This window comes from Pagrus pagrus, assembly GCF_965226575.1.
Source record: "Pagrus pagrus genome assembly, chromosome: 21".
NCBI classification, from domain to species: Eukaryota; Metazoa; Chordata; class Actinopteri; order Spariformes; family Sparidae; genus Pagrus; species Pagrus pagrus.
In genome coordinates, this window is record NC_140208.1 from 7,187,748 (window position 1) to 7,209,257 (window position 21,510).

The window sequence follows — 21,510 nt, forward strand, 5'->3', positions numbered from 1 at the left end:
TGAAAATGTTCTTATGTGTTTGCAAAAAAAATGCTGAATGGGAAACTAATGTATCATTTGTAATCCAAACATAACTTATAATACTAATAATACTCTTTAAGTGTTAATAATAGCATAATAAACATGTTTACTAATGAGAAATTTAACAGTTTATAAAATGCTTAAGAACATTAATGAAAGCCTCATGAATTTCTTAGAATTGTTTTTATATTAGCATGAAAAACACAGTTAAAGTTTACCATACGGTGAGGATGAGAGAAACCTTACCTGTGAGGAGGAGCAGAAAGAGGAAGCCAGCAAGCATCATGACTGCAGACCAGTGAGAATCCAAAGTCTGTCAGAGTACAGCTATTGTGCATCCCAGTCAACTCAGTGCTGTCCGTAAATATTAGCTCAAACTGGAAGAGGGCTGGACAAAGAGAATGATCATCCCCCTTTTTGATACTTTGTCCTTGATCTCAGTAGTCTCAGACAATGTTTCTCAATACTTGAACCACAGGATGTACTTCTGCGGTTTTAATGGAGTCTGTAGAAAGATTTTAGAGTCATTTCTGGTTGAGGCCCAAACTGTAATGAGGGCTATTGATTCCATCAATGGTCTTGACACACAGAAACGATTCACAGGAATGCATTTAATGCAGTGTCATTAAACCTCATTGTATGACTAGTGCTTAACTGTTTACTGTTCATCCCTAAAATTCCCAAATATTATATTAAAGCATGAGAGGAAAACACTTTATATTAATAGATTGTGTTACTTTTTGATACCAATTTTATGAAATCTGTCTTCACAAAAGATTACGTTACACATTATGGTAAAAAATCTTTGGTTTAATTTTTCAGCTCCTTGATATTTTTACAGACTCAAGGCAGTTTCATATCACAAAAAACACACTGATGAAAAGGCTTCAGACTGTTCTGAGACCGCTGTCAGTTCTGGTGATTGGCAAGAACCTTTGTCAGATTCTGGACCTGAAACTGAAGACAGTGACAGTGGTTGTGAGGAGACCAGGGCACCTGAGTCAGGAGTGAATGATCTGAAATATAAGGAAGGCCCTGATGTTGGATGTAATGTTGGGGGAAAAAACCCTGAGCTGCTCTGATTGTGGTCAAGGATTTCACTACAAAGGGTCTCTTCAGAAACACATGAGATGTCATATAGGAAAAAGGTCCTCAAGCCATTTGGTGAATCAGAAATGTTGTAAAGTGAAGGAAAAGGAAGATTCACAGCTAAGAGTAAAGATAAATATCCAGTAAACAGTACACATACAGTATATTCTGTTTCTTCAGTACCAGGGTTTACACAACAAGAAAAAGAGAATATCAAAAACTTTCCACTTCTTTGTTATGTCCACATTGGATTGAGCAAACTACAGAAAGAAACCACAAGAGAACCTGCTGCAGTCATACTTACCAACCCTCCCGTTTTCTCAGGAGACTCCTGTTTTTCATTGCCCTTTCCAGGCATTTGGCCCACGGGCTGCCAGTTTAATAGGTCTGCTGTACACCCATGACTGCAGTGCCAGACATCCAGAGAACTTGGATCATTAAAAATATGCTGAATTTGCTATTTATGTTTCTAATGTACCCCTGAATGAACAGACACCTATCAATAGATTACTTTGATATTGAAGAAAACTTACAAACGTGATCATTATCAGGCAACTTCTGCACTTATGAGAAGCTTCTTTTTTATTTTTATGTGGAGTTATGGATGTTATTTGAGATAATACATATCATTTCTGTGTGTTTAGATTTAACTGCATTATGATAGTTGACTGATTCAAACCTGTTCTAGCCTATTATGGATTTGTTTCTGAAATTTGAAATTTTCTCCTAATAATATGACATGACATGAAATAATACTCCACCCTAACTTCTAATATACATTATAATAATTATACATGGAGCGCAAATGCATCTTGAAATCTGGACACAATAGTTTTTTTTTCTTTTTATTGTTTATTCACAGATTAGAAAGACTCTCATGTCTCCCCAGAGCCAGTATAGAGTAGCATTTGATTATGAATACATGAAGCCGAAAAATGCAGATGTGAACAGCACAGAAATACATAATGATATTGTTAAATACATATACAAGAACATGTTCTATGTTTTCAGAATAGAATAGACAAATAGATCAAAAGACATTTTTTCTTCTCATATTATAAAATACAGTGCATCACCTGGTATCTAAACTTGTAGACTACAACTTTGTAACTTGCTTTACAAACTAGGCGGCTTGATGTATACTGTACTAGAGAAAAAGACAAAGTCATGACAGCTTTTGCTGAGAGGTCTTAGACGTCATATTGTGCTTTTTGAGTTTTTGCCTTTCCTTTATTGTGTTATGTAGCATTTTTGTGCATGTAAAAGGTTACGAAAGTGAAAAAGCCCAAAGTCCACACCAAAGGGAGTTACTCTCTCCCACAGAAAACACAGCTCCTGCACTGCCTGGATCGCCTGGTTTGGAGTCGAGACTTTACTTCTGTAACTTGTGTACGTCACTATGTAACAGACGTTATAATAATATAGTTTTATATATTTATTATAAAATATATACACTCCAGTCATTCAGCAGACATACAGTTGCTACTGCTGTAGCGGCGTTATTTTAGATCACACTACCTTGCTCGGCATGACCTGCTCTTCTCTGCCTCTGATTGGCTACATCTGCCTGTTAAGTAATGTGCATGTGCAGCTCTCACCAAAGATTAAACAGATGCGAGATGTCTCAGTCTGTCACTAAAATGGAGCATTCAAGACACAGTGTGAAAAGGGATACTGCAGCAAAGCACCATATGAGAAAAAAGGTGTTTTTTGATAATTAAAGTATGCAAACCTATTCTGCTAGGACCCCCAAATAAAAGTATGAACCTGATAATCAGCAATAATTACAATATAATTAACAATATGACCTCTTTAACCTCAAATTTTATGTTAACATGCTTTTTGGTGGATTATAAAGATTGTCCATGTTACACAGATATATTTAAGTAGGTCAACATGCAATTTTGTTTACACCTGCGTGCTTAATTTTTTATTTAATATGTGTATTGGTGGATTCCTTGTACAAAAGGATTATGATTATTACATTGCAAAGACATCAGTCTACAACTTGTGTGAAACATGCAAATTACGAGGGACTGTGTACTTAAACTGGTTGGAGTGAGCGTAACGTGTGGTTAGTGACGTAAGTTCGGACACCAAAGGTTGGGGCAGAGACTTCGCCTTGAGCTGCAGCGTGACTCGTTGTCAGTCATCAGAAGACATTTTGTTTTATATTCCCCTGTGGGTTCAGAGTACAACCAACACCTTCTGATACATACCTTGTTTATCTTGATGTGTCATTTTTTAGCACTATTCTTCATTCCAACAGACAGCCATATAGACTAAAAACACACTGGCAGCTACGATATAGATAATCAAGAAAACTTTGTTGATTCTTTTACACACTCTCCTCCAGTAGCCAGCAGGCTTCACTTCTTCCTTCTTGCTGTTGAGGAGCAGAGACGGTGGTTTCACCACCTCCTTCAGCTCGTCTGACAGCTTTTCCGGGTCACTGGACTCCTCCATCAGCTGGCTGCTGCTTCCCTGAAAAAAGTGATTTAATAACTGTGGTTTAAATAACATGATTATGCTGCTATTTTTAACTGCTTTCAAGTTTGACATTCCCATTGTTGTGTCAATTGTTTTTTGTGCTTTAAACTGCACAAATCGTACTCATTAACTTTCCATATAATTCAGCTTTTCTTCTATGCCTTTTTAGGTAGTGTGATCAATGAGCCATGGAGATGGATTGGGCGTTTTCTTTCTGATTATGAGAGGACCAATATGGTCAAGGATAGCTCCCATTCACTGGTCATAACCTTGGATTTTATGATGGTTTTGCTTTGAAACTGCAGGAAGAAATTGCTGTTTTAAGTTGTTTTAAGGCCTTATCACTCCACATGCTTTTTTCAAAATGTAATTACACCAGGAATCTGGATAAGCCACAATATTTCAGCAGGAGAAGGTAGTCAATTTGGGTGAAATATTAAAAAGTAAAACTCAATCCTCACCTCTTGGGGCAATGGCAGCACTTCAGGTGGTGTTTTACCGGCAGAGACATCACAGACACAGGCAGAGTGAATCCATTTATTAATGCCTGAAATGATGAATTAGACACAAAACATGGTTAGTGTATATTTAAAATAACACAGTTACCTGATTTGTACCAGACATTTTACATATAGCTGTTTCAGAGAAACCATAAAGTAACTTAAAGGTGCACTATGTAAGAACTGGCCACCTGTAGAAATCATACTCAAGACAATTAGGGGACGGTATATCACTAGAGTAACTGATAACTGCAGCTAAATGTAGCTGCTCTTAGCTAGTTAGCTGAGTTAGCTGTGCAGCTATTGGTCCTTAGCTGACTCTGCCCAGACTGGGAGCTCAGAGCACCGCTGGGAGAAGGAGGTTTTCAGACCCGGGGCAGTGGAGGATAACACTGATGAGGAGCGGCTTTGGACATATATGTAATGTCAAAACTTCTTATTCTCCTTCTGCACATTCTGTTGATATATTTAGTTTATTTTTGAATATTTTAAACTACTTATGAGATCATTGATATTATTCAAACCTCCATAATAGTTGTTGTAAAACTCACCCCTGAAACAGTCATCAAGGCTGAGTTTGCCTCGTTTGTCCCCACAGTCCTCACTCAGGCTTTGGTCTCCGTTTGGCTCATTTTCTTTCGAGTCTTTCTCCAACAGATACATCACCAAAATCGTCTCCATGAGGCTGAACATCATCAAACCAAAAATCCCAATAATGTAGGTCGCTAAAAGGGGAGGACATCATCAGTAATGTGGACAAATAACTACACATTGATTCAGCATGTGCTGTTCCTGCTCATATGAAGTGCAGTGACTCTGAGCTTCTTTACCTATAAGTGGAATCCTGTCTGAAGAAGAAGGCAGGATTTCATTCAGAATAAGCTGCATCACAGTGACAGCAAGCAGCACAGTGACCTTGAAGCCGAGCTTCTCACCCCCGCTGTCTGAGATCAGGAAGGAGGCCAAGTCCAGACCCAAGAAGAACAGGATGGGCAGCATGAAGTTGACGACATAGAGGATAGAGCGCCTCTTCATGTTGATCTGTGAAAAGATACTGAAGGGTCAGGTGGTTGATTCAAATAAAGGCTGAACTGAAGCAACTGCAGGTATTACAGGTATATGGTCGTACACAAGTTGCAACAACATGGTAATCCCCCACGTCTACACTGGTGCAAGAAAAACTCAAATCACTCGTCAGAGGGCTGAAAATTGGGAAAGACAAATATTTCTTGGGGTTTTAAAGACGTCACGCTCTATTTTCTATGCAGCTCTCGAAAGGTTTGTTATTTTCCTGATCTTGAAATGTGCTTTGATTATCCGTGTGGTCATTTCGTCCACAGTGCACATGGTGGACTGGTGGCCGGAGTTGCTGCTGGAGGTGGTGTAGCACCAACATGATATAGTTTAGCACAGCACTGGTTCAGCAACCAAACTCCTGGAAAAGGACTGAATCCTTCTCTAGAAAAGATTTCTGGGGTTTAAAGAGTTGGGCAGGTGTGGGGATGCTCATGGTCCTCATATGCGACTGAAGGCCATTGAGTTGAGAACTCAGCTGTCTGGGCATGCAGTCTGACAGTCTTTGCACTTGCTGTTACACTTATTGTTGATGAAAAGAACCCTTCGTGCTCAACCAGTAAAATGTTCACCTGCAAATTATTGCTGTCAGGTATTTTTTGTGAAGAGACAACACAATGCTTCCCTCTGCAAATGTAATGAAATAAAATATAAAGACTCACTAAATGGAAGTACTTAAGGAAAGTACTTGTACTGCCTTGAGACACAGAGGTGGAATGGAAAAACTTCCCTTTCCATCTGTGTGTCTGTATCCATAATAGGGGTGGAGCCGAACCCGAATACGGTATTCGGAAAGGCACAAATAACGTGTTTTTTACGAATACTTATTTCGAAACAAATACTTAAAAAAGTATTTGTATTTGGGAACAAGAAAAACATCATATCAAAAAGCTACGTTTCCTCATGAGACCGCAGTACATGCCCGGATGAGTGAGTGAGTGACATCAACCAATATTGCATATCCATAATTATTATAATGGCTAATTAAAGAATACTTACACTATAACGAAAATTAGAAGTGTAACTAAAAAATATATATATTTTTACGCCTATTTTGAATTTTACTCGAATACAAATACAAATACAAATACTTTTCCCCCCTCAACAAATACAAATACAGATACAAATATCGGCTGCTCTGCACACCCCTAATCCATAAATACTTACAGTGCAAACCATCTTGCTCTGCTTGACTCCAAAATTGTCGACAGTGTTGTTGTCGATGTTCATGTTGATGAACAGCCACTCAGACTGGGAACGCATCATCCTAAGAGACCAATTAGTGTTGTATGCAGAGCTACCAAACTGAATAAACTGCATTTCCTTTTCTGAAGTGGGAGATAAAAAAAAAAAAACTGTGAGGTTTCCTTGCAGGTTAGCAAAGAAGGAATGTATGTGTTCAGCTAGACTCAAAGTAATTTAAGACAAAAGAAAACATGAACAACTAATAGGAATTCATAAAACTTTTATATGAAACAGCTGAAAGACTCACTGTGATATACGGCAGACTTGAAGGAGAGGTTGCAGCTCTGACTGTCAAAGGGGAATTTGTAAACATTCATCTTGCAGGTGCTGATGACCATCATGTCGTTCCTAAGCCAGACTCGACCAAAGTTGAAAACAGTCATGTAAGGACTCTCAGAGGCCTTGTCTTTCTCTGTCCTGAATGAGAACAAACACACGTGTCTTTTAAGCTGAATTTTACAGTGTATAACCTTATATATTAAACACGATAACTTAATGTAAAATACACTGAAAGTATAAAATAAACTACAACACATTCCATATAACTGCAAGATCTCTGTTTAAATCCTGGTTGGGAAATTTGTAGTGGCATTAGCTTTATCTTGATTGGCTTTTAAAGTCATTGAACAATAGAAGTACAATACATACAGTATAGGCATATAGTTTGCATATAATCACTTTAGTATTGTGTTATTTCTTAACAGTAACAAAGACCGATAACTGTTGTGAGTGTATATAGATTTATGAGCATAGTACACACATTCCAACTTACATCTCTTCAATGGTTAGATCTGGCTTCCACAATTGTTTAGTAGGGACTGTAATGGACTCAATACCACAGAAATCTGTAGAATTCCAACCAATGTTCTCATCAATCCAAGACTACAGAGGAAAACAGGGAGAAAATTTGAGTTGGTAAAGCTTTAGATAACAGCGTAAATCCAGAGTTATGGTGCAATCTTTTGTGCCAATGGTGTACAAGTACAGTAGGTTCCAAAACAAGATTTGAAAACTGAGTGCCTATTGTATTATAACAGAGTGTGTGACGTTTGGGATTCATTTACAGGGAATTTCTACTGAAGTTATTTATTAACTACTGGGTACCTATTCCATTAAATGTATGTTTCAGCAAAGATGGAGTGATGACTTCTGCATCACTCAGTAACCCAAATCTTGTGATTTTATGTCAAACAAGCAAAGTAAATTAAACTTGGGGTACTTAAATGAACAAGGGGGTACATCCATGTATTTACTTCACAATAAATGACCAGTGGACACTGTATTGTCATTGATACTGTCACAACTTATTGCTCAGTAGACGTACATGACCTGTAATAATAGAAAAGGTAACTATAGTAATGTACATACTGTACTAGTAAATTATTACACGGTAACTCTGGAGTACTTGCGCTGTAAAAAAAATAATCTAAAGCGTAACCCTTAACTTAAACAAAAGAAATTTGATTTTCCCAACAGTCAAAAATGTTTTCTTCCTCACAGAGAACTCACCATGTCAATCCAAATGTACGAAACAAATTTCTGGTCCTTTTCGTTCTGCAAGTAAAGAAACATGTGTTGAAGTCCACATTCAGTGTTAATACAAGTTACTACAAGTTTGCAAACATCAACGTTTATTCAACTCATGTGGCACCCAGCCCGGTGAATGGAGCCGTGTCTGGATGACTGCAGCTCTCAGCACTGCTTGAGGCTGACTGGTGCACAGTTCTCAGCTGTGTAGCACCTTTCCATCTGTCCCGGTCAGTGGCAGTTTGAACCCAAAACAAAGAGATTTTGCTTTGATCTGACTGCAATGAACAAAAGTCAGCAGGCCATGTCAATGCCTGAATTCATGCTTCATCAGGTCTGTCAGATAGACAACAAGCAAAAAAACTTTTAAAATGCTTGTTCCCTGGATTGAGTTTGGATCGATCAGGGCTATGCTGTGCTGAGACATATTCCCATGCCTTACTAGGTAGTCCGGCTTCCTCACTCACTTTCCTCCAGCTCCTTTTTTGTCCTGTCTCGGTGCAAGGAGATGTATTATTGTACAGCTCGTACCTCTCCTCCATTGCTGTTCGTGAATGCCCTGACATCAGTGAAGTTAACGTAGACTTAGATGTAGTCTAACGTTGTTAGACTTTGGGGCCTACAAGACACAGCAGGTGTGGACAGGAGAGCATGGAGCGACAGAGAGTTGGACATCAGTACCAGGTGAATCAGAGTCTAGAGTACCAATGTTTTCATATATTACTTTGTGAATTTAAACCAAGACTGTGTTGGTGAGTTTAATTTAGTTTATGTCAACATTGATGAAGCGTGTTTTATGATGAGTTAACAAGATAATTAAGCTTGTCCTAGATAAAACAGCGAAACTTGAATTCAGAAGGTGTACAGTTGTATTTTTCTGTTCAGTAAGTAAATCACACAGGAGGGAAACACATGAGGGCAAGAAGTGCAGGACCTGAAACAAGACAAGAGGTCATCAACATAAAACAGGAAGCACAAGACAGTCAAAAAAAAGGCAACTTTAAACTGCGGGACAAGACGTGACAATGCTAACATCTGGCATATATCTGCAAATTGAGACTTTGTGGGCTATAAGACTTACATTATGAGAAAGGACGGGCTGGGGCTAGCTGGTTAACAAGGTAACTTTAGCAGACATCACTGTAATGCCATACATAGATGTCTATTCATATTGTGATTGATTTAAACCAGATCAGGTAGACTTTATTGTCTTTCTCCCCATATATAATTTCCAGTAGACAATATACATACAGTATATATCTTGTTTCTTCAGTACGGAGGTTAACACAACAAGAAAAAAGCAAACACACACACACAAAAACTATTCACTTCTTTGTTAGCCCATGTCCCGACTTTTCAGCAGATACAATGTGATTTTGTGATATCCTGTCATGTCACAAACAGAGATATGAAAATTATCAGAAGAAATAATAAGTAGTTTCTTAATATACAACTTACCAAATCTAGAATGGCATAGATTAGTACATCCAGCTCTACAACAGTGGGTGTTGTGTGGTTTTTAACAGGCCGGGTCATGGTGTTCTGCCCTTGACCTTTAAGGTCTAAATGGATCAAAAGGTCCTGATAGCTGCAGCTACCGTTGGACGATTCTCCACCTACAGAGAAAACATCAAGGCACGTTATCTGAGAGAGGTTAATTTTTTTTAAAAAGTAATCAGAAAAATGTGACGTTTGAGTTAAGTTATATCACTGACTTCTTATTGAAAATATACGTCATATGAATTCTATGCAAGGGCCGATGTAATAAAACTCAAAAATGTATTACCTTGACCAATAATGTAATAACATTTTCTAACTGAGAACATTTTTACAAATAATATAACACATAATCTAATGTACACTGATCCCATGTTTGGAAACTCTAGGCTTTTATAAACAGATGGCAAGTGTGCAGTTATTAGATGCATTACACTTAAATCCCTTTCAGTGGGAATTAACCCACCCACCCGCTGATTGCTTGTGCAAGGATCGTCCATTAGACCAGAATGGATATTAAATTAGACGCCATTATAAGATGACAAAAGCTGCAGAACATGAGCGATGAAAGCAAAACACTCAGTTCAACCCCATCAGATGTTTTTGTTTATGAGTCAACAGTGTCTCCTTTGCCTTTTTTGACTTATGACATTTCTTTCAAAAGGGGTTCAAATCAATTTCAAATGTTGAAAACTACATTTTTACTCAATTGCACCCCAAAGATTATGATGTGGGGATCTGCCACACCTGATAATGTCAGACATTCTCAAGAAATGTTAGTAAAAATGTTATTACAATAACCGTCAGGACATTTTAGTTACATGCTGTTTGCAGTATTCGCCAGCTGTGAGACACTGAATGAATGAAAAGTGATGAATATTACTTTAAGCCTCAGATTTATGCACGTTACGCTTATGAAGTATTCTTCGTTGTTTTCTGAGAATTAAGTAAAATTTAAATTGACAAAAAATGCTGTTGCATTATACCTGTTATTTTATCATTTTCATTCTTTAAAGCAACCAGAAAAGAGGAAAGACAGTCCTTGAATTGTACATTTTTTGGAAGGTAGGACCCCCAGAACCTTTTTGACTCTTAAGGTTGGCAAGTATGGTTTCAGTCGACCAAAAAACTCAAGCTTCCCTCACCCTCAGCAGCACAATAACACCAAGCACAAGGTCAAAAACACCTCAGGTGTGGCTAAACAACAAAAAGGTAAATGCTTTAAAATTGCCAAATCTGATTCCAAATCAGTGTGGCACTGTTTGAAAACTGCGTCATCCGACCAACGTGAACAACAAGATGTGCTCACGAATTAAGTTTATTTGGAGGATGGACTTTCTTTCAAGGTGCTCACAGCATGAAGCATCGCATTTTAAAAATTACACTACACCTCTTTTCAGAAACCGCAACTGTTACTCTTGATTAGCCAGACCTCTCTTCATTGAGTCAGTTTTCTTTGGTAGAAATCAATTCCACTGAAAGCTGTTCACAGTGAGGTTTGTGGATTATCCAGAGCATCAGAGACACTGTGAGGATGAGAGAAACCTTACCTGTGAGGAGGAGCAGAAAGAGGAAGCCAGCAAGCATCATGACTGCAGACCAGTGAGAATCCAAAGTCTGTCAGAGTACAGCTATTGTGCATCCCAGTCAACTCAGTGCTGTCCCTAAATATTGGCTCAAACTGGAAGAGGGCTGGACAAACAGAATGATCATCCCCCTATTTGTTACTTTGTCCTTGATCTCAGTGGGTTATGGTTTTTAGAAAGATTTTAGAGTCATTTGTGGTTGAGGCATTAACTGTATTGATTCCATCACTGGTCTTCACACACAGAAGCGACTTACAGGAAATTAGATGAATGCATATAATGCAGTCATTTTACCTCATTGTATGACTAGTGCTTAACTGTTTACTGTTCACCCCTACATTTCCCAAATATTATATTATAGCGTGAGAGGAAACAGTTTATATTAAAAGATTATGTTAGTTGTAGTACTTTACTTTAGCTTTGGCGGGATGTGAACAGGAAGTATGACTACTCCGGCTCTGGCTCCAGAGGACCAGCCACTGTCAGTGAACACAGCAGATGTGATTTCAATACCCGTTCCTGAACAATACTTTTTTTGATACCAGTTTTATCAAATCTGGACATCAAAAGATTACATTTCACATTATGGTAAAATGTTGTTTTACTTGCAGCTCCACATTTTTACAGACTCAAGGCAGTTTCATATCACAGTAAATATGAACCTATTTACCACAGTGTGATGAGAACTTCTCTAGGTACTTCTCAAAAAGAACACTGCTTGCTTATTGGCTCACAGACACACACAACAATATACGTTAATGGCCTAAATGATTTTTCTCTTTGGCAAGGTGTCCAAAAAGGTCAATGCCAGAAACAAATCCTTCCTTGTCGTTCCACGGCTAAAATTTACAGCAGATACAAGGTGGATTGAAGACATATTAATTGTAATTTACGATTATAAGCAACAACTTACCACATCTAGAATGGCATAAATAAGTAGCCACAGGGCTCCCTCGATGGACGACTTGTGGTCACTAACAGGCCGGGCCATGGAGTTCTCCTCCTTACTTTTTAACTTTGAATGCTTTACAACATCCGATCACTGCAGGTTCTGTTAGAGGACTCCCCATCTACAGTGAAAACATCAGGACACACGAGACACTATGAGGACTGTTGAACAGTGATTCTGCTTTGCCTCAAACGATTTTATGAAATTTCATTTAAGGAATTCAAATTGAACTTGAAATTAAGACAAAAAGTTGACATAATACTAAAGTAGAAACTTAACTCAATTAGAGATTAGATCGAGGGGATCTGACCTGCCTGAAAATATTATACATTCCCAATAATTATTAGTAAAATGTCATTACAATATCAGATTTCAAGGCATTAGTGAGAAGTTATTATATTATTGGGTATCACTATAATTTTATTACATGATAACATTTTGAGATAATGATTACATCATGGTGCTACAGCTATTTTAAAGTGACACTGGTTTAATGTTCAAAAATATAGCAAGGAAAATAAATAAGTGGACTATACGAACAACTGGCCTCCAACTTAGGAATCATTGGTCAGACTGTAAATCTGATGAAAGGTTTAAACAGCAGATGTGCATCCCTGTCAGCTCAGTGCAGTTCATAATATGACCTTGCACTTATCTTCTCACTGGAAGAGGGTCCAGTAAACCAACCAGACCAACCCTTTGTTATTTTTTATATATTATGTTATATTATTATTTTTTTATGATAAGAGTAATTTGTGGTCTCAGCACATACTGTACCCAGTCGATTCCATCAAGATTGTCGATTTAGCGATTCACAGGAAGTGAGATGCATGCATCATTAAATGATTGCAGCTTCGCTTTTTACAGTTCACCTAAAAAATAAACAATATATTAGAATGTAAGAGGACCAAGAACTTAACGCCTCACATCATGCCCACTTTAATCAACAACTGGTCATGTGTGTTGAGCTGCAACGCCAAGTATAATCCACATTCATAAGTCTCATCACTTCAAAACCACAGAAGAGATTAGAGCTTTCCGGATCAGCTGCAGTTTCTCCACTGCTGTTTTATTTGAAGTGGTTCTGATCAATATAATCATATTAACGATGGATCTTGTGACTACTTATGAGAAAGTGCTCGCTCTGACTGATGAACTCAGAGAGGTATAACTCAACTCTGCAGCTCCCCTCGGCTCTGGGGAGTTTTCTGTTTCGGTTCACTCTTATCACTCTTACAAACACATGCATAGACAAAACGAACAGAATGGCTTTGTTTTTCTTTATTTCTGCGTTAGAAAGAGTCTCATACATTTCTTCATAACTTCTTTAGGAGGACACATTTTATATATTTTAGAATATTATGTGTTTCAAGGGCCACTGGATCAATCTTTTGATCAATTTGTCTCACAGGAAGTGACCACCTACGCCGTCTTTTTGAAGAGTTGGAGATGACTTTCGTGCTCTGGAGGAGACGAGTGGTGTTAGTTGGTCCACCGCTTTAGTTCTGACTGAAATATCTCAACATGTACCTGATCGATTGGCACACAGTCTTCAACAGACATTCATGGTTCCCAGATGCTTAATACTGACTTTGTTGATCACCTGTTGTTTCCTCTAGCGTCACTATCAGGTTTACAATTGGGGTTTCGTGTGTGGCTTACAAACCAGCCCCAACCTACATTAAAATATAAACAAAAAATATGTACATCTACAGGGAATGCCCAAGTTCAACTACTTGGATAATAAACACATGCTTCTTCAGGGATAATCAAACTGAAATGTGCTTTTACAAGTTCCCAAGTCCCCAGTGAAATAAAATGTTAAAAACTGAAGGTGTATAGGAAGCCTTCCCAAAAGGACGTCGTCACACCCTGATTGGCTGGTAGGGGAACGCCCCAAGCTGCTTCCACTCATTAATTAGGAGTCAGTCTCCTCAATCTGTGCACAGGTGATCTGAATCCACTGCAGTCAGTCCAGAGGGATTGTGAAATTCAGCCCAAAACAAAAAAAGATAGCAAGTCTTACCCAAGGAGACGGTTACATGTGATGAATGTCTGGAAAACTTTTTGAAGGACTATGCCATGAAATCACATTAAAATTTCAGTATTGTCAACATGTGCATGTTAGTGTTAGCTATGGCTGCCAACATTTGATTTGAGCGTGCTGTGAGATTTATTGCCGTGTAGAGTGGCTGATGGTATGATGTTAATTTGCTTGCACTTCAGTAAATGCTTCATTTGTTTAAATGTTGTTAATATGCTTTAGGTTGGATTATAAGAATTGCCCATATTACATGTGAAAGATATGTTTATGTAGGACAACATGCATATTCTGACACCTGCATGCTCTTTTTATTTGTATTTTTTAATATTTGTAGAGGTGGATTTCTTGTACATAAGGACTGTGCTCAGCATGAACCACCTCAGGTCATATTAGTGCACTGGGATAGTACAACATGTGTGATTAATGTGATCCAGTGACTGTTGACAAGTTCTGGTAACTATAACTCAATTATTGAACAATGATTACTGTGCATTCCACCTGAAATACATGTAGACAAAAAACACAGTTATAGACATGACATAGAAGATGAAGAACCCTCTGTTGATCCTATTACACACGCGCTTCAAGTAGCCGCCACCAGGCTTCTGTACTTCCTCCCTGTTGAGGAGCAGAGACAGCACTTTCACCACCTCCCTCAGCTCATCTGACAGCTTTTCAAAATCAGGGGACTCCTCCGTCAGCTGGCTGCTGCTTTCCTGAGAAAGTAGTTTAATAAACTTTGGTTAAAGAACGTGATTTTTGTTAATTCAGCTGCTACGTTTGAAATTCACATCTTTGTTTCAGTTGTTATATATCATATATATATACATATATACAGTCATACTCTCACACACACACACATATTTGCATATATACATATACATGCATCAAAATGTCACAACAAACTAAATTTATGGCAGAACAAGAAAAGCAAGAAAAAAACAAAGACGAAGCGAAGGAAACAGCGTTATACATAATATACTTACATTCTACATGATATATATCTTATATGTCAAATAGTACATCTTATTGTTATATGCAAAATAAATATTACCTCAAATTTTGTATCAGACACAGAACAACTCATTATGTTGACAGAAGGGATGCAACTCATCAGTGCATCAGGCTACCGTGAGATGAGGGATGTAACACAATACATCTGACGCATGCAGCAGGACTTTCATGCATGTAAATGTGTATGACATAGCAAATAATAATGATAATGTTACAAAATTTGTGTAGTCACTGCTACACTAGAATATGGTGTTGGCTAGCAAATGCTGACATATGTCTAAGTGGCCTGTTGTTTTAATAAAGTTTTGAAAATGCAAAGATAACTGGTTACGTAACAGTCCAAATTCAATACTAAAGCCTCTATGACCTATAAGCAGTTGGGACCGTTAGTGAGAAGGTTGGCTATTATCTGTGTCATTAATATAATTATTCTTAATGCCTGTCACTGGGTCTATTTTTTAATAGCGAAGTGCTGGGGACATTGAGGAGTCTCACAGCCTGAGGAAAGAAGACACTCTGGTGGTAGCGTGGTGGTACGACACTTAAACAAAACAAAGTAATCTTTGTTTCACTATTTTTCACAACAAGAAAAAAAAGAAAGTTCCTTATTGTAGATTTAAAAGTCATTTTACAGCCCAAAGAACACAATGCCAACACTTTTTTGTATGGACTATTTCTGCAGGAGGAAGCACACACAACTTTCTTTCCAATTATGCGAAAACAAACTAACAAAAAATATAACCTTCTAGATTGATTGAGAAAAAAGTGAAACTTAAGCCTAACCTCTTTGGCCACAGGCAGCAGTTCAGATGGTGTTTGACCTGGAGAAACATCACAGACAGGCACAGTGAATACATTCAACTAACTAACAAAAAACATGTTGGTGCATATTCAAAATAACACAAGTGCTTTGTATTAGACATTTTATAAGTGACTGTTTTCATAGAAATTAAACATCTGGAGTAATTTATATGCTGCTTCGCATATTCACCAGATGTCTGACTTCCCTGTGGGAGTCTCACCTCTGTAATAATTCTTGATGCTGACGTTGCCTCGTTTATACCCACAGTCCTCTCTCAGGCTTTGTTCTTTTTCTGCCTCTTCTTTCGCGTATCTATGCAACAGATACATCACCAAAACCGTCTCCAGGAGGCTGAGCATCATCAAACTAAAAATCCCAATACAGTAGGACGCTAAAGGGGGAAGGCATTGTCATTAATGTGGACAAATTACAACACAGTGTGTCAGAAAATCGCATATAAAGTACTGTCCAGTACGACTCAAGAATGAGTTTCTTTACCTATGAGTGGAATCCTGTCTGAAGAAGCTGGCAGTATTTCATTCAGAATAAGCTGCATCACAGTGACAGCAAGCAGCACAGTGACCTTGAAGCCGAGCTTCTCGCCACTGCTGTCCGAGATCAGGAAGGAGGCCAAGTCCAGACCCAAGAAGAACAGGATGGGCAGCATGAAGTTGATAATGTAGAGGGCAGACCTCCTCTTGATGGAGATCTGTGAAATGATGTTCAAGGGTCAGGTGATTGACCTGTACTGTACATCTGGCAGAGGTTGAACTGAAGAGAAATCACTCCTTCTCATGATCTTGTCATCTGTGCGATGTGCAAGAGGCATGAAAGCTCCCTCACACTTCACACAGACAGAGACCCTGCTCTGATGACAGTGCGCTCAAATGTGCAGCAAAGTCTTTCGCCCACATGGAGTAAAGTGAACAAACGTGAGTTAATGATTAAAAGTAACCATCAGCCCACTGATGGTTTAGTGATAAATAAGGGTGCGTTCAAAAATCCAATCTGAAATGGTTGTTCAGAAAAATTCACAGTTCCAGTTTTAGAGCGCTCAGAGCAAAAATGGGGAATGGAAAACTTTTAACAGAAAAGCTGAAAGTAATTTTGCTGTACGTTTGCATTTCAAGCCTGTCATCAATAAAACCAAGGGGAAATAATAAATGAATCTTGGCAGAAACAGTGCTTCCCTCTGAAATGTATTGGAAGGATATACTTAGATGTAATTACCTAAGACACAGAGGTGGAAAAAATAATTGGAAAATGTTTACTTTCCGCCTCTGCGTGTCTGTGTCCAACAGTACTCACAGTGTAAATGACCATACTTTGGCGGAAGTCGTTGAAGACATTGACGGTTTTTTCGTGAACTGTCATGTTGTCAAACAGCCACTCGTACTCGTTGTGCATCAACTTGAGGGTCCGCTCGACGATATCTGAAGTGTTGGGTCTTGGAACGAGCTGTATTTCAATGTCTGAGGTGGGAGATAAAATTAAAACTGTGACGTTTCCTTTCAGGTTAACAAAGAAAGGAATGTATGATGTGTGTGTTCAGGTGACAATAAACTGTTAAAGTCATTAAAGCACACATGTATTTAAACTCACTTTGACTTTTATTATGAAGTAGGCCGTGTTTTGTTTAATCAAAAGTGTGTCTACTGAGCGAAAACAACATTATTAGCTTTTTTGTTGTTGTAGCAGATCAGTTTGAAATATGTCATGGAGTAGTTTTATTTATGAATTAAATGAACTGACTGCAGTCGGTGAGTTTAAGTCACATGATGACCTTTCACCTGACTTCATCAGTGACGTGCTCTTCAAAGATTTAACTGTGACCTGCATGCTTTTCATTTTGTTGGAGGAAATTCAACTTCCAGTAAGTGTTTGCCGCAGTATTATGCGTGTGTTTGGTGTCTTTTACAAGACGAAGTGAGCAGTGGTAGATGCAGATATAGTATGATGCAGTTTGTTGAAAGTCTCCATTCTGTTTGAAAATGGGTCGTGTAACACCGCAGGTTGTGCTGTAAATTATGTTGTATGTTCTCCTCTGGGGCGTATGGAACTGTTAAACGCAACAGACTCACCAGTATGTACAATAGACTTGAAGGAGAGATTGCAGGTCTGAGTGTCGAAGGGGAATTTGTGAAGGCGCATCCTGCAGGTACTGACCAGCACCTGGTCGTCCGTTATTTCGATTTCACCATTGCTGTGAATGATGAGAAAGGGATTGGGAGGGGCCCTGTCCTTCTCTGTCCTGTGTGAGAACACAGGAGTATGTATTAGATCAAATTTCACATAGTGTATTATACCATTAAATACTGAAAGTAACAATGATCTACGACACATATGTAACCACAATATCTCTGGTTAAATACTGGATGTGTTCAAAACATCATCACAGATGAACAGTTCCTAAGTCAATGTTCATATCCTAACTTAAGATAGTTGCTGCAGCTGCTCTACTTTATATTATTTGTACATCTCTGTGTTGTTTTCTGCCTTTATGATGTTTAATTCTGCTGTTAAAGTGGCAGTGGCAGTTGTCTAAGATTTTGGGTTATTTCTATTAAGCTACACAGAAAAGGCCTCCCGAATGTTTGTGTCAGATACATTAGTTTGATCCTGATGAGTCATTCCAGAGTAAAAATACAATAAATATTGTACACGCTAGAAATGTAATTGTACAGTAAATAACCAAAACATGTTTCAATCCTGTTGCTAAACTGTCAATTGTTTTGGCATCTAAGTGCTTCAGTTTCTGTGTAATTTCTTAATAATCACATAATGACCAGTAACAAGTTACAGTTGTGAGTGTCAGAACGTGCATCCACATTCAAACTTACATCTCTTCAATAGTTATATCCGGCTTCCACAATTGTGCAGTGGGGAAAGAAAAATTCTGAATGCCACAGAATTGATCTGGGACCCAACTAATAAACTCATTTGTCCACCACTACAGATGAAAACAAGGAGAAAATTATTTTTAAACAAATGCAACGTGAGTTTCCCAAGTGAGTGAGAGGTGGAAATGTATTCATGGATTTCTTCTTTCAGACAGAACTCACCATATCAATCCAAACGTAAGGAACCAATTGCTGGTCCTTCTCTCTCTAAGAGCAAAGAAAATATGTCTTAAATTCTCTCCAGAATCAGTGTTAATGCAAGTTTAAGTGACAAAGTTTTAAACAAGCGCACCAGAATCATAAATATGTGTAAACAAACAGCACTTTAGTTAACAAAAATTCAACCAAGAAGCACTCAGGGCACAAACCTCCACCAAGGCTGCATAAAATACAGTAGCCTCTACGTTTGATACGGCAACCATGCTTTCAAAAGAATATCTGTCATGGTTTAGGCTTTTTGGTTTGTCGGTTTCCTGTTTTAGTTTGTAGTTATATCCTGTGTGTTGTCTCTGGTTACTTTCTACTTCATTCTCACCTGTGCTCCTGACTAGTCTGATCGTTCCAACACGCCTGTCTCACATCAGCCTCGTTAGCACCGGCCTGTTCCCAGTGTCTCTCAGCCTGCACCTCATGCCCTCATTAGTTTAGTTTGTATTTTAGCCTGTGTTGTTCCCTCACTCTTTGTCACGTCCATCCCGTGTCTGGAGTGTTCCTGATGTTCCTCGGGTCTCTAGCGTTCATCGTGTTCCTTGTGTTCCTCCATGTCTTCCCTGTGCTTCTTTGATTTGTATCGTATTTAGTTTTTGTTTTCTACCTGCCTGCCTTGAGTGTTTTTCATTTGGGCCCTATTTTAATAAATGTGACAGTATATTATGTGACGGGAATATTAAGGGCAAACAGAGCCAGGCAGCTGATACCTCAGGTCGAATGTTTCATGAATTGTTTGGCCATGTCCTAACTTCACAGCAGATGTAGTGTGACTTTGATATCCTGTTACGTCACAGAACAAGAGAGAATTTAAACCAATGTAATCTGAAGTTGTATTATAAACAACCACTTACCACGTCTAGAATGGCATAAAGTAGTACATCCAGTGTTACTGTTGTGTGTTTTTTGTAGTTTTTAACAGGTCGGATCATGGTGAACTGCTCTTTGTTTTCGGTCAAGTTCAAGTGCTTTACAACATCCAGATAAGTGCAGTTACGCTCAGAGGACTCCCCATCTGCAGCAGAAACATAAAGACACATCAGAGAGTTTACTCTGAGAAGGAAACAAATCAGGAAATGTGATGCTGATTACTTTGACATTTGAAAGTCTGAGCTACTCCACGTTTGATTATCGTCATCTCAGCTAGTTAAAGTTGCAGTAATTCAACCCAGCTCACAAATATAGGCAGTTATATGGTTATGGTCACACAAAAGTCATCATGAGATTGGTGCTGTCAGACATACGGCCTCGCTCTGCTCAACCACTACATGATTGTTACGGTACACTGAGTCTAATTAGGCTCTCAACGTGGGATCCATCTGAGATAATCCACCAAATGCATGTTGGTAATATCATGGCCAGCAGCACGCCAGCCACTTCCAGCCATTTAGAAAGCTTTTAACAAAAGTTCTCTCATCATTATACATTAAGTATACCACGGCTTTTTTAGTTTATTAGCTAATAAGGCACTACACCACCAGGCTACATCTCACACATGCTTTTAGCTTATGAGTCAGGAGGGCCCCTCAGATCCTCCGGCTCTTCTCTTTTAGCTCTTTGAGCACAACTAAAACACTGATCTGAGAGCAGCTGGAAATATTGATACTGAAGTAAACTAAAGACCTATAGTCTGGCTTTTATATAGCCTCTTCTAGACTTGTAGTTCTTGAGACCGGTCTTGGTCTCAAGACCACTTTTTTGTGGTCTTGGTCTTGTCACGGCCTCGACAGTCTTTGGTCTCGGTCTTGTCTCAGTCTCCGGTCTTTTTTTATGTATATATATTATTATACACCTCCTTCAAGTGGCACCAATCACATGCATTTTGTGACACAGACGGTGTTGGCGCTCATCCTCTCACTCCCCCCCTCCCCCCTCCCCCCTCTAAAGCACGGTCACGGATCCATGGAGGAGGAGGCAATAAGAAGAAGAAGAAGAAGAAGAAGAAGAATCCTCAAACAGTGTAGAAATAGCGGGCATGCAATTGCTACATATATTTGATTTCAGCCAATTGATGAAAACATTTATAGTGAGTTCACACACAAGACATGCACTGTCTCTGTATTATTGTGCCTGTAGTTGAAATAATACAATCTCATATTTATACTAAGCAGCTGAACCCAGTATGGTGCTTATGTTCTACAACTCATGCAAAATGGCAAAAAAAAATAGTTTTTTTTTTGTCTCGGTCTCGAGTTGAACTAGTCTTGGTCTTGGTCTTGTCTTGATCTTGATACTCTCTGGTCTTGGTAGTGTCTTGGTCTCGGTTTAGGTGGTCTTACAAGTCTAGCCTCTTCTAATTTTATGGCTTGAATGTTTACACTTATTTTATTTTATTTGTTTGTGTCATAATCCTTTATTCTGTTTTATCTAAATTTTACTGTTGATATAATTATATTTTATTCTTTTTTGTTGTATTCACATTTATTAAATCAACTTTTACAGGCAACATTTTATATTGTCATGTTACTTATTATGCTATTTTATTATTTTAAACACATCAACACACTGCAATTGGTGTGCACTAGTCTCTAAATTCTTTAAATCTTGAATTATTCTTCAAATCAT

At 38.4% G+C, this 21,510-nt stretch overlaps 1 protein-coding gene across 1 annotated transcript; it reads right to left on the bottom strand.

Moving 5' to 3' along the window:
• Positions 1–14,504: 14,504 nt before the first annotated feature.
• LOC311250179 (5-hydroxytryptamine receptor 3A-like) lies at positions 14,505–19,479 on the bottom strand (the record flags this gene model as incomplete). The annotated part of the gene is made up of 7 exons (XM_084341754.1): positions 14,505–14,738; positions 15,820–15,857; positions 16,059–16,229; positions 16,337–16,547; positions 17,147–17,310; positions 17,920–18,089; positions 19,427–19,479. 7 exons carry the CDS (start codon positions 19,477–19,479, stop codon positions 14,505–14,507), a joined length of 1,041 nt encoding a protein of 346 aa, XP_084197880.1.
• Between the last annotated feature and the right edge of the window lie 2,031 nt (positions 19,480–21,510).